General features: G+C 42.3%; 1 protein-coding gene across 5 annotated transcripts in view; it reads right to left on the reverse strand.

Moving 5' to 3' along the window:
• MGAT5 (alpha-1,6-mannosylglycoprotein 6-beta-N-acetylglucosaminyltransferase) overlaps positions 1-14,778 on the reverse strand; it is a 227,265-nt gene that overhangs the window by 131,522 nt on the left and 80,965 nt on the right. For all 5 annotated transcript variants that reach the window (XM_090045878.1, XM_090045879.1, XM_090045880.1 and 2 more), the window contains one exon: positions 6,016-6,183. In XM_090045878.1, the coding sequence (XP_089902004.1) occupies positions 6,016-6,183 (168 nt within the window). The remainder of the gene's footprint in view (positions 1-6,015; positions 6,184-14,778) is intronic.

Consider the following 14,778-nt stretch of genomic DNA (forward strand, 5'->3'; position numbering starts at 1 on the left):
TTCACTTAGTTCATTGGGAATTCTTAATTCAGCTAATATGACCCACAGACTTTCTCTGTGTATGCTATTGTAGGCTGTCTGGAAATCTATGAACAGAATGTGTATTCTTTGATTATATTCAAATTCTTCTTCAACTACTTGTTTTGGTGAAAAGATTTGGTCTGTCATTAATCTATTCTTGTGTAACTTACACCATTAGTCTCCCAGAATAAGCCACTGTGAAAATTAACAACCTTACCCCCTTGACAAGGGAATACTTCAGGTACTGCCTATTTATGTACAAGAAAATATTTACATGGAAGCCAGTTCAGTTTGCCTGCTCACACTTATACAGTCATTTCACCACAGATATGCAATAAAAAACCTCCCCAAACAACATTTCTTCTCAGTAAGCATCACAGACATTTCAATAAACAACCAGACTGGCATACTTTTAAAATGAAACTTATCCGTCTATAGTATTAAGTAATTATGCCTGTGATAAGAATATTAGGTTTGCACTGTGCCAACCTGCAAAGTACAGGTGACAATTTTCTATGTTGGGTTTTCTACCTTGACATCCCAAGATTTTAGGCGTATCCATTATAAATACTTTCATAGTTCTTTCATAGCACTACAGTTTCACAGTGCACTGAAAGGTTCCTAAAGACTTGCAACGAATGTTCATTGGCATATAAATGTAAAAAACACAAGTAAATCCTCTGCCACAACAGCCTAAACAATACTTTTCAAGAGTAAACTGCATTTCCTTCCTTCCAAAGTAAGAAATGGAGCTCCTTTGATCAGCTTCTAAGAAAGCAGTGTGCAACCTCCAGCTTGTGTCACCTGGCCCACGGGGCTCCCCAGGGGTCCATAAATGTGGTAGTGAGGAAGCAGCAGCAGCACTAAATGCTGCAGTTTCCAACACTGGCTTCCAAGGGCTGAACCAGCATGTGGGTTTGTTCCATAGCCAACCTGGTGCACAGGGCCATGCTGGCATTCTGGATCACACCCATGGACCAAGCTCACGCCAGTTCCAGGCTGGATCTGGCTTGTGAACTGACACTGAAACATTCATCCAGCTCGCTGGCCTGAGAGATCAAGAACCACTGCTCCAAGATACTGTCTGACTTGAAAGCACATGATTAATAAGAATCATCTTTTACAATCAAATTTTTGTTACTGGCCAGTCCACAGGTGCAACCTTGTGCACCGGCCCAATAAAGCCACACGCATGATCGGAGGTCAGGAAAACAGACCTTACAATGACAGGCTGAGAGCCATGGGGCTTTTTAGCCTGGAAAAGCGTAGGCTCAGGGGTGATCTGATGGCCACCTATAAGTTTATCCGGGGTGACCACCAGTATCTCAAGGAACGTTTATTCACCAGAGCGCCCCAAGGGATGACGAGGTCAAACGGTTATAAACTACTACAAGACTGTTTCAGGCTGGACATAAGGAAGAATTTCTTTACTGTCCGAGCCCCCAAGGTCTGGAACAGCCTGCCATCGGAAGTGGTTCAAGCACCTACGGTGAACACCTTCAAGAGCAAATTGGATGCTTATCTTGCCAGACCCCAGCTGACTCCCTGCCCTTTGGGCAGGGGTCTGGACTCAGTGATCTTCCGAGGTCCCTTCCAGCCCTAATGCCCAAGAAATCTATGAAATCCAGCCATGCACTGGACCAACTCCATACCTGGACATATAGCCTGTGGGACTCCCCATGGGTCCAGAAATTTGGCAGCAGGAGAGGTACAATCAATGCTGCCACCCTTCTCCACTGCCAAATTTTTGTACCGTAGGGGAGATTACAGGCTGGATAACACGGCCTCACCAACCAGATCTGGCCCATTTGCTGGAGGTTGAGAACTTCTGCTCTAAAAGCAGTTTCTTTCATAAGAAAATTCATTAAGAAACTTGTCTTGTATTTTCTTGTGGTAAATGTTATCCAGTTTCTATTTTTCGTTTTCAAATCTCTAAATTGGATCCTCTATTTTAGTTACCAAATACATTTAGTGATCTCTAAGAAAGCTGCTAGTCTTTCCATTAATTAAATCGGCTTATAGTCTTAGTTAAGTTTTTTCCCCCATTCCTTTGGCTGTCCCTTCCTTTCAAGTCTCCTTTGAGAGAAAATGGAATGCATCTGAGGAAAGGGAGTACTGCTTCAGTACTCCCAGAATTCATATTTTTCTAGTCTTGTCGCATACCTGACAAAAAAAAGTGGTGATGTTGCTTAAAACAGGTAGTAAACATTTTCTCCACAACCTGAAATACAGAAGACAGTAGTTACTAGGATTCCTGGACTCTAGAGGCCCAAGGACATTCTTTTTTGGTGACACTGGAGACAGTCTGTAGTGTCAGGCCTACAAAAGGACCAAGGAGGAACTCCTTGACCTAAACTATCTATGAACCTGCGTGTAAAATCAAAGCAAATGAGGCTGAGAAAGTTTTCACCTATTCGTTCTAGAAGGCATTAACAGGCCTGGTTGCAACTCTTTATTACAGATTATGCCTTTTAAGATAAATGGCTATAAAAAGAGAACCATACATTTTGAAAATCATGAGAAGTCCAATTAGGTTTCCATTCAGCTATTTTGAGAAGGGAAACCCACTCTCCAACTGCCCCCACCCCTCACCGTCTAAAACAATGTTAACTCTTTTCCGTCTCCACTAATCAGGATAATGCCTTATTTTTAAAAGGAAGGTGCCCATCACCACAGTACCTTGACCTCATTGGTTCAAAACTTAAGAAAGATATATGTTTCTCCAAAACAAGGATCATATGGTATACTCCCTTCCCTAGCAACAAGACTTCACTTATCATAAAGTTGAGGGATGGCCAGGACCTCAGGAGGTCACATCTAGTCCATCCCCCTGCTCAAAGCAGGACCATCCCCAGCTAGATCATCTCAGCCAAGGCTTTGTCTAGCCAGGTCTTGAAAACCTCCAAGGACGGAGCTTCCACCACCTCCCTGGGTAACCTGTTCCAGTGTTTTACTACCTTCCTAGTGAGAAATTTCTTCTGATATCTAACCTGAACTTCCCTTGCTGCAGCTCGAGACCATTGTTTCTTGCTCTGTCATCTGCCACCACTGAGAACAGTCCAGCTCCATCCTCTTCTGAACCTACCTTCAGGTAGCTGAAGGCTGCTATAAATCCCTCAGTCTTCTCTTCCCCTGACTAAATAAGCCCAGTTCCTTCAGCCTGTCCTCAGAAGTCATGTCCCCCAGCCCTCATCATTTTTGATGCCCTCCGCTGGACTCTCTCTCCAATTTGTCCACGCCTTTTCTGTAGTGGGGGGCCCAAAACTGGACACTACTCCAAATGTGGCTTCACCAGTGCTGAAGAGAGGGGAATAATCACTTCCCTTGACCTGCTGGCAACACGCCTACCACTGCAGCCCAGTATGCCGTTAGCTCTCTTGGTAACAAAGGCACATTGCTGGCTCATATCCAGCTTATTGTCCATTGTAACCCCCAGGTCCTTTTCTGCAGAGCTGCTGCCCAGCCAGTCAGCCCCCAGCCTGTCCTGGTGCATGGACTTGTTCTGTCCTAAGTGCAAGACTTTGCACTTGTCCTTGTTGAACCTCATGAGATTCCTTTTGGCTCAATCCTCCAATTTGTCTAGGTCATCTGAATCCTAGCCCTACCCTCCAGCACATCTACTAATTCCCTAAGCTTGGTGTCATTTGCAGACTTGCCAAGGGTGCACGCTATGCCATCTTTCAGGTTGTTGAAGAAGACCTGGAACAAAACTGGCCTCAGGACTGACCCCTGGGTCATTGCACTTGATACCAGCTGCCAACTAGACATCAAGTCATTGATTGCTATTTTCTGAGCCCCATGCTCCAGGCAGTTTTCCACCCACTTTACAGTCCATGTGGCAGCATTTCTAGAATCCAAAATGAATATCTGTTCACTTGCTTATCAGTTCAATCTATGCAGTTTAGACTAACCTGCAAATATTGAACTGATTCAACCTTGGGCTTGTAGACTGTTTCTACTTAGCCATAAAGTCAAAACATTCCAGATATGGCTAACACATTGAGGCAAAAAGCCCCGGCTCAAATTTGCACCGCTTCTATTTGAGCTGCTGCAAGTGCATGTGCCCACACGTGTGGACGCACCCCAGAAGGATGAGTTATTTTTCCTTTAACAGAACAAAGTAAGATTCTCTTTAAGGACCAAAGAATTTGGTATGAAGTTTTACAATTAATAGATTGGGACTGTGACGGTTAACAGTGGAATGAGACGGCTGTAGGCCACAAAACAAGCTCAATACAGCAAAGGTAGCATCAGTGCACTGTACATAGATAGCAACACTAGAACCTAGAACAGAATTAATCAGACTTCAGAATATTTTAAATTTTGTCTGCAGATACTTGTATTCTAAAAAGGGACACACAAAAAAAAATCACTTCATTTTGAAGAGCTGTAGAACTAAAGTTTTATGATCAGCATCATGCAGGGTATTACATTAGATAACAATGGTGCTCTTTTTGATTAGAATCTATAACTAGTGTTTAAATTAAATTATGAGCAGCTTCATTTTTTTTATTGGCTCCATGCACATTTTTAGAAGAACATCAGTACTAAAAGACATGAAACACTTGCTCACACAGGATGTTCTATTAGATTATGTTTTAAAAGAATATTTGTCATTTCTTGTAATGGAAATAGTGGTGAACAAATAAGAAAAAAAACAGCTCAAAGTTAATGTTATGTTTGAAAGGCAGCTAAGGTCACAGATTTTCTGTTGGTTCTCCACAGAGAATTCTTTATCTAGCTTCTGAAAGGAAATTATGACAAACCATTGTGAATAAAGCTTATCAAAATGATTAGAGTTCTACCCAGATAATAACAGTTAGTATTCTCAATATGTTCTGTATGGTCTATTAAGAGAGTGTGAAAGTAAAAAGATCTAAAAACTAAAGATCAAAAAATTCTACCTGTGAAGGTGAATGAGGTAATCTTAATTTTGCCTTTCACTGGGTGGTTAGTATCAATTTGACCTAGATTTAAGTAAACTAGGTACTAATAATGTGATAAAAAGTAAACTGCTGGAGTAATCATTGCACAAGATATTACTCCACTATTTTAGATGCCATGTTGGACAGTTTCCTTCAGCTGTAAAATGCAAGAGGCAGACTGTTACTATGCAATGGCAGCATACCTTAAGTGACAGGCTTTTCAGTTTAACTCAGCAGATGCCATTTTCTCCTAAAAACAACTTTGTCTAGAGTACTTTACTTTGGTTACAAATTCCATTTAACAGGAGTGCAGAAACTTCCATTACTGAGCATTTTTTGCCCTTGGGGCAGCATATCAAAGCCAGACGACAAGTTTTACCTCCTTTTGGGCCTCCATATTTTTTAACTATGTACAAGGAACTGCAGGGGCACATTTAATTAGCCATTATTATATTTTCTAGGGCCCAGTGCAAAGTAATACAAGAAGGATCCCAATAAATGATCTGGCTTCTGCTTTCCAAGACGCATAAAACGCACCCCAATGACCATAACTGTTCAGCTCCTGTTTATCTGAAGCCTAAGTCAGGGTTTGGAATTAGCTATTGGTGGCACCACTAAAATGGTTAAAGATGCACGACAGGAAAATGCATAGACAAATTTAAAAATCAAGTTTTACGTTTAAGACTGGTAGAAAAATGACATAATATTGTATGCTTTTAACAATCCTCTTCTTAAAGTATAAAATCCCTCATACTATCTTCTAGTTCTTGACCATGTTGTTACACACAGACTAAACTGTTCTCAACCCATGAGCTCTCGTCACACTCATCATGTGTTGAATTAGACAAAATGTGTGAGGTTCATCAGTATCCTCTTCATTAAACAAAGAAATTGATGTGTGTTTGATTATGATGTGTCAGATTGGAATTTAGGTTTTTAGAAATGAAAAGCAGCCAGGCAGGCTACTTTCCTCCTAAAAAGTTGATTTCTTAGCATTCATGTTACCCACATGACTCTATATGTATATGATAAAAATAAAGGCAAAATTCTCAACAATTTTCATACCCACCTGCTACATTGAGTTTCTCAACTGCTCCTAAACTGGGAGCAGCGGTGGTAGTACTGTTGGTTGAGTTTGCTCCCGTCCCATTAAGTACAAGAATCTCTACCCTGGATTCTAGCTTTCCAATACGCTGCAAGATATTATCGAGTAGGACTGCAAGAGTTTTCTTCAAATCTATAACAGAAAAAGTAATTATTAACCCATTTAACAATATACCGGATGCCACAGAAGAATCAAATATTCATCAGGTATTATTTATTTACAAGAAGGAAGCTATTCCACTTTACTGTCACATAGTCAGATGATCCTATGATGGTAGATAATGTCTAGCTTCACATCGAGTACTTTCAGGTGAACAACCTGTTAGCTAGTCCACTGTATGAGCTAAAATCTAGCCTTAAAGAGATGAAAAAAATATTCAGCCATATTGCTTGAAATATTCAATCAGGTCCACACTGGCACAATACCCTTGCAAGTTCTAAGTCTTATAACAACTTTATAAAGCCACCCATGTCTTTTCTCAGGCAAGCTAATAATTATATCTGTCATTAGGTGATCAGAGGCTCCCCCCTACAGCCCGCCCCAGCATCGCGCCAAAAGGAAGGAGGAAATCTGCGTAAAAAGAATGTATAAAAATAATCCAGAAAGACTAAGGAAGTTGAACAAACAAATTTAAAAACATATAAAGGGGAAAATCAAGAAATTTAACAGTAGTGCAGATGGACTTGCGAGCTAAGAATGTGAGGAAGTAGGGATAAAGGACTTTATACAAGTTAAGAACATGGTGTTGAGCTCAACTTTGAATATACTAGCTTTTGTCTACTAGACCTAGCACTTCAGATTAAATAATTTTACTTAAATTATATTCAAATATTACTTTTAGACTGCTACTCAAACAAAACGGTTTTAAAATTGTGCAATTATCTTCTTTTCATAGTTTAAAAATCAAATAGTTTTCTGATCTGTAATCTGACACCTGGTGGAATTTCCAATGATAATTTATAAGCAGAGATTTGCCTGCCTCTGTTACAATGGACATAGACTTACCATGTGGCATTTAGCATTTCAAATGAGTTTTTAATGAGTAGTCAAATGGTTATGCAAATCAGAGAAGGATTACATGGAAAAGCTATTTCTTTTAGTTGAATGAAAAACAAACATTAATTTTAAAGGAGTTTTCCATATCTGTCTTTATATCATTGCACTTTACTTTTGAAAGATTGTTATAAGTGATATTTTAAAATATATGATAAATACATACACATAATTTTAAGGCTTTTTTTAAATGTTGATTTAAAATAATATCAACAATTAAATTATGCTAGAACTGATGAAGATGGGGAAAATGACAAAACAATAATAATAGTGACTTGAACCACAAATGTTATCTAAGAAATGAGCACAAGATGAGCACAGTATATGCTACTAATCTTGGACTAAATGGAAAAAAGTGGCTGTAATAATTAAAAGCACAGCCAAGAGTCAGCTAAGAAAATAAAAATAGGGTAAATAAAAAAAAAAAAAACTGCGACAGAAAATACAATGAAAATAACTCAAAATCAGACCTACAACACTGCTAACAACAGCACTGTTTGAAAAACTCTGCTGGCAGGACAACAGACATTTGGATGAAATTAAAAAGACGAAACTCCGACACAACTTTGTGTAAAATATTTCACTGTTACTTTAAAACCAAACACACACTGTGTTACTATTATTCTAATACTGAAAAAGACAAGCATTTGATCCATGTACATCAAATTTCAAAGGTTTCAATACATAAGGTAGTAGAAATATAAATTGCTAACAAAAAATTGCAATTAAAACTGAAAAAAAAATTGAGATAAGCATGGGAAAATGGGATACAGACCAAAAACAGACGAGGAGGTAATCTAAACCAGGAAAATGTGAAAGAATATTAAGATCATAGCTCATGAATGTCAAGACTGTTCAATGGCTATTAACTGATAAGACTAAAGAAAAAAATAAACAACTATTGGGGAGGATTTAACTGAACAACGGATCAGCACTGTCTTCCAACAACTGTGATATATACTAGTCACCACTAAAGAACTGGGCTAGTTTCTAACAGTTCCCTGTTTAGATTTAAAAGCCATGTAATCATGTATATAGTTTTAAGACAAAGTACACAATTAAACAGACACCTGAATCAATTCATATTATTTTCTGAATTATTACACAACCTGCACCTGTAAAAGCCCTTAAGTTGAAAATAAGACATACACAGCAACTGAAATGTATTGTACGCTTATTCAATTTATAATATTATATAACCTTACAGCATCTGTCAAGCAAGGTCTTTTGTAAGAAAAAGAATTACCATTTTTTTGAGGTGGCTTAGGAGGCTACATCGATGATTCCCCTTCACTGAAATGCAGCCATCTCTCTTGTGGAACTTTGATTGATAGTGCATTGATTACTCCATAACAGGATTTGGAATGGGAAATTGCTGCCATAAGCAACTGAAACAGCTGGAGGATTTCAGCTAATGACTTCCTATCTTCCTGAATTCCAGCTAGAGCATATATTAATATATTCCTCTTATGAAAAATGGTACAGGATATGCAAGCGAAAGGTGTGGTCATTTCAGTTTTGCAGTGACCTACGCCTTTGGCTCTTTTTCCCCATTATAAACTAGTACAGTAGGGAAGTAAGGAACACCCTCTTCTGAATAATCATATTTTCTGCAAAACCTTTATGGTGCAACACTGACCTAGGCTGACACTCTTAGCTTGTGATATTTAATGTGATCATCATACAAACTGCTATGCCTGCAAGTGGTAACACACAAACAGAAATCTCAGAACAAGCGCTACTTGTTCCGTAAGCCACATAGCAATATAAAAGTCAGCTGCCTAGAAAATGGTGACTTCAACCTCATAGGCAAAATAGTCACAGTAATGCTAGCGCTGTATCAGAGAAGGAGACAAAGGCAGTAATAAAAGACAGCAAGGCATTCTGGCATCTGCTGAAAATAGGTGTTTTCAAGAGTAAATTGGATGCTTATCTTGCTGGGATCCTATGACTGCAGCTGACTTCCTGCCCTTTGGGCAGGGGGCTGGATTCAATGATCTCCCGAGGTCCCTTCCAGCCCTAATGTCTATGAAATCTATGAATACTCCAAAGGGAAAAGAAAATCAAGAGAGAAAATGAAAGGCTCCTAATTATCAGCATGCACACCTAATCCTAAACCCATCCTAATTTCTTTTCCATTACAAGCCTAGGACACATTGTTTATAAGGTTTCTCTGAGATAACACATTAATGAAAAGAAAACTAAGAGAGAACAGCATAAATGGCTAATTAGCAATTAACTTTTCAGATAACCTAAAAGGAGCATACTACCCTCCAATGCAGTGGGTGCATTTACACCTATTATTAATACAGAGCAATAAACTCCAGTGCATATCACACTCCTGGGCACTGTTTGAACATGCTCCCAGGACTGTAGCACATTGACCTGGGTCAGAGGAGCCCTGGCTGGCAGGAGGCCGGGGGTCAGCCTGCCACCCTGGGGCTGTTCTGACCCAGCTCAATGTGCTGTGGCAAGGCTGGCTGGGACATGAGGATACTCGAAGTGTGGGGCTAGCTGGCAGCAGCATCTGCACTGTAGCACCCTTATGCCCCAACCAGCTTCTACACTTGCGTTGCTGTGGAGTAAAAACACTGCCACAGGATAGTACTGTGGTGGAGTTAGTTAGTTTACTGTGTCCTAATAGCACAGCATGTGTAGATGCTGAGACACTGCAGAGCTAATTAGGCGACTCAACAGTAAATGTATTGTGTAGCCATGTCCAGTAGGTGGGAGAGCCAGCAAAGTGAAAAGACCTTCCCCAGAGCTGTCCAACTAAGCCACTGGGGACTGCACACTGCGTAGGCTGCACCAAGCGAGCCATGAGGTGCTGGGCTGCATGGGTGCATACAAGGATGCTATTCCATGCACCCACATGGGAATCCTCCCACTGCTGCACTGCATGGGCACAACCCCCAGCCCTGTTCCTACCCGTCTCATCCTCAATCCCCGAAACAGTACTGCACCACACTGCCCAACCCCCTGAGGCAAGGGTAGGGAGGAGCAGCTGGAGAAAGTAAGGGAAGCCAGGAGACTCCAACTATTTCTTCAGCCAGAGTAACGTGGGGAGTGGTGGCCAGGGTGAGCGCCATGGGACTGCAAGTTAACCCCGTGTGTACTGCATGCAGCCCACAAGCCATGCAGCCCACAAGCCACCAGTTAGATGGCCCTGAGCTTTGCCATGAACACAGCACGCAGACTGGAGATAAATATTTTTTTCCCCTCAATCATAGTAACCTTAATTGTTACATGTTAATACTGGGTAAAGAACATGGGGAGATGATGCTGACATTTAAATTTAAGCTTAGATATGAATACCTACACACTTTTAAAAGATATAATTCAATTAAAGCTGAACAAAAATGTGGCAGAAATAGAAAAGCAAACAGTATTTAATTAACAAGGCAAGGGGTTGGTTTGTTGCAGGGTCTCAGAGTGCTTCAGCATGTAAACAGACTAATCAAATTTCTTGGCAAACTGGTAAATTGACCAAACTACAAATAGCTAGCTGCTGCAAACACAAATACTGGGAACTTGTTGCAAAACCTAGCAGTGGACTATCAGACCTGGGTCAGGAGGGTATGGCAAGCATACTGCAAAGAAGTTTGGAGTCTGGACTAAGCACAAAATTGCAGTCAGACCAATTTAACCCTTCGGCATCTTCAAGTTCAATTAAGTGCAAATCGAAGAGTGCTTTAAGAGCAAAAACAAGGCTACATCTGGATTTTAGGTAAGTCACTCTAATCACTGCTCAAGTAAAACTATATGGCAATTGCATAGCATAGCATTAAATTCATATAGCCTTGGCTGTAAAAGTTGGCAGAACATATATCCATTAATCCTCCCAAAAGGGGAAAAAAAGTGTTTCAGATACTATTAACTGGATACCCTCTTCCCTCTCACCCACAAGTGATCAGCTCTTTTGGTACAAACATGAAAACTTAAGCCTTCTGTGGAAGACAATTTCTTCAGCTTAGCACTAAGAAGCAAATGCAATGGAAAGTGACAGTGCAGAACAATGTGTTCATGGTCCTGAGTGAATAAAGACATCCGGTGTCAGCTTCCCTCCAGGAATGGAACTAGCTACAGGGAACTTAGAGGTTGAGTGTGTGGGACAACCAGGCTCTAGTTTGGCTAGAACTATGCCAAACCTTCTGGATGGCTTTTAGGTGGGGGGGCACCCTTTTCATTACCTCTTTTTCTTCTTTGAGCCAAGATCCAAGACAGAAAATTCTTCCCTGAACAGTACACAGCAAAGCCAGAACTGACAGACAAGGAGCCTCAGTCAGGAAGAGGGAAATGGTACCTGAACTCCTCTCCCCACTGTGGAGATAACCTGTGAGTAATTCCTTCAAAGCAAAAATTGTAACTACTTCTCTATGGATTTGTTTTCTTTTCCTCACTATTCTCAAGCATATTTAAGATTTCAATACCTTCCCTGTTGAACAGACTCTAGAACATTTTGAGAAGAATCTCTGGCAAGGTTGAGGAAATAAAGCTTTTGTTCTTAGCTGGAACTGCTTTGGTCAGAGCCAGCTAACTATTTAATGTTCTTCTATGATTGCCTTTTTTGTTTCATTTTCAAAGAAAATCCAAGCACCACATTCAAACCACTGAAACAAAAGGCTGTCCCTAACATGGCTATTTAGTTAATTGCTGGTATGTTGTGAGCCAGTTACTTTTTGTATGAACTGTTAGTAGCATTCTGCCTTCTAGACCAACTGTGTGCTGAAAAACCATTAATATATATAAATACACAGTTTTAAAACAAAATCATTGTAATTCTAAAGTTCATAATGGGGCAAATATTCTCTGGTCAACATAAAAAAAAATAATCAAAGTCTCACAATTCTTAGGATACACCAACAAATTGATCCTTGATATTTCACCTCTCACCCACTCATGGAATCACTGGCAATGGTGCACTTCCACTATGAAAAGCAAAGGCCTCAAGCTGAGATTTTAAGCACAGGTCCATCAGGACAAAATTCTCCTGAGCTGGTAGGGCACTAATTATGCAACTCTACAGGGGAAAATTACTAGTGAATGAACCCACAAGTGCTAGGGATGGAAGTTACAGATAAACCAGTTTAAATGATCAGAAACTGGTTTAACCTTGTAAGAGAACAGAAGCTTAGTGCATATAAACCAGTTTGAAAATGGCTGAAATTAGTTTAAGATAAACCTGTTTGAATGTACTATCAGACTCAATTGATTTGGGTCAAACCAGTTTATGAAACTCATGTCCCAGACCCCTTCCTAGTTCAAGTTAAGTCACAGTCCCCCAGCATCCCAGCATGATTTCCAGCCTTGGGCTGTGCTGTCAGCTCCAGAGAGCTGGCCCTGCCCCTCTGCTCTCTGGCTGGAGCAGTGAGGTCCAACCGGGGGAGGGAAGGAGTGGGGCAAGCCCAACTGGGGATGCAGCCCAGTCTGCAGGTAGAAGGGTGGGCGGAGGACTGTCCCACAGGAAAACCTCAGCTGGGGGCTGGGGCCAGGAATGGGGGTTAAACACCGCTTCCCCTGCTCAAACTTACTGCTGGCTACAACTATAGACTACAAATCCCAGAGGCACCTGGAAGCAGGAAGAGGATGTGATGAGCAACCCTGCAGAGCTCTGCTCCGCAATTATGGGCCATTTGTACATGCCACAAAATTGGCCTTTAAAGAGGCTTAATGCCCTTTTAAACCGCTTTAATGGTGGAGCTGTTTGCACATGTCAGCAACATAATGTGTTTTAACAGTGGGCTCTTCGCATGCGTCGGTGGCATAATGAGGGTTAAATGATTTTGTAGCAAAATAAAACATATCCAAGGTAGTTTAGTTTGCTGTGGAGGGAAGCACTGGGCCCCGTGCAGCTCAGAGGCTGTGCAGGCAGGCTCCACTGAATGAAAAAATAAATAAATAAATAAATAAATGCTGAGCCTAATCTTTTCTTTTTCCCCCCAGAACCTGCCTGCCTGAGCTGCGCTGGGGGCCTGGTGCTTCCCTCCACAACTGCAGTGCCTTCTGGGACCGCTCGGGTTGGGTGCCTGCAGGTGGGTGCTGCCTGGTGGGCGCTGCCACTGCTGTGGAGGAAAGCACCAACACCCCTTCCCCCCCCACACACGCACACACACCACCCCCTCCCTGCAGGTCAGGGACCACTCGACTTGCTGGCAACTCGCCCTTCCCCTCCTGCTGCCAGACAGGCAGGTAAGGGTTGGGCCCAACCCTTGTGTACATGCCACGGGTTTTCTTTGCCCTAAAGATGGGGCTCTTTCTTTGCTCCGGGTGAAGGGGATCCCCTACCCTCCATAAATGCTGATCTCATGAAGGAACACCTTGAGAAGCTGGATACCTTCAAGTCAGCCGGCCCTGACAATCTGCACCCCAGGGTACTCAAGGAGCTGGCGAGCGTCATAGCCCAGCCCCTGGCACGGATCTTTGAAAACTCCTGGCGCACTGGTGTAGTGCCCGAAGACTGGAAGAAGGCCAACGTGGTGCCGATCTTCAAGAAAGGGAGGAGAGTGGATCCGGCTAACTACAGGCCCATTAGCCTGACTTCTATCCTGGGGAAGATCTTAGAAAAGTTTATTAAGGAGGCCATCCTTGATGGACTGGCCCAGGCTAACATCCTAAGGGATAGCCAGCATGGGTTTGTTGCGGGTAGGTCTTGTTTGACCAATCTCATTTCCTTCTATGACCAGGTGACCTATCACCTGGACAAGGGAGAAGAGATTGATGTCGTATATCTTGACTTCAAAAAAGCTTTTGATCTGGTATCCCACGATCACCTCTTGGCCAAACTGGCCAGTTGTGGCCTTGGCTCCACCACGATCCGCTGGCTGGGAAATTGGCTCCGTGGTCGGACCCAGAGGGTTGTAACTGATGGCAGTCACTCATCATGGTGCCCTGTGACCAGTGGGGTCCCTCAAGGCTCTGTCCTGGGACCCATACTGTTCAACATCTTCATTAATGATGTGGACACTGGAGTCAGGAGTGGACTGGCCAAGTTCGCCGATGACACCAAACTTTGGGGCAAAGCATCCACGCCAGAAGATAGGCGGGTGATCCAGGCTGACCTGGACAAGCTCAGCAAATGGGCAGATGAGAACCTCATGGTGTTTAACACCGAAAAATGCAAGGTTCTCCACCTTGGGAGGAAAAACCTGCAGCACCCTTATAGGCTCGGCAGTGCTACATTGGTTAGCACTACAGAAGAAAGAGATTTGGGGGTCATCATTGACCACAAGATGAACATGAGCCTGCAATGAGATGCTGCGGCTAGTAAAGCGACCAAAATGCTGGCTTGCATCCATAGATGCTTCTCGAGCAAATCCCGGGACGTCATTCTCCCCTTGTACTCGGCCTTGGTGAGGCCGCAGCTGGAGTAATGCGTCCAGTTTTGGGCTCCACAATTCAAAAAGGATGTGGAGAAGCTTGAGAGAGTCCAGAGGAGAGCCACGCGCATGATCAGAGGTCAGGAAAACAGATCTTACGATGACAGGCTGAGAGCCATGGGACTCTTTAGCCTGGAAAAGCGTAGGCTCAGGGGTGATCTGATGGCCACCTGTAAGTTTATCGGGGTGACCACCAGGATCTGGGGGAACGTTTGTTCACCAGAGCGCCTCAAGGGATGACTAGGTTGAACGGTCACAAACTCCTGCAAGACCGTTTCAGGCTGGACATAAGGAAGAA

The sequence above is a fragment of the Crocodylus siamensis genome, chromosome 4 (assembly GCF_052110815.1).
Source record: "Crocodylus siamensis isolate JL-2025a chromosome 4, ASM5211081v1, whole genome shotgun sequence".
NCBI lineage: Eukaryota > Metazoa > Chordata > Crocodylia > Crocodylidae > Crocodylus > Crocodylus siamensis.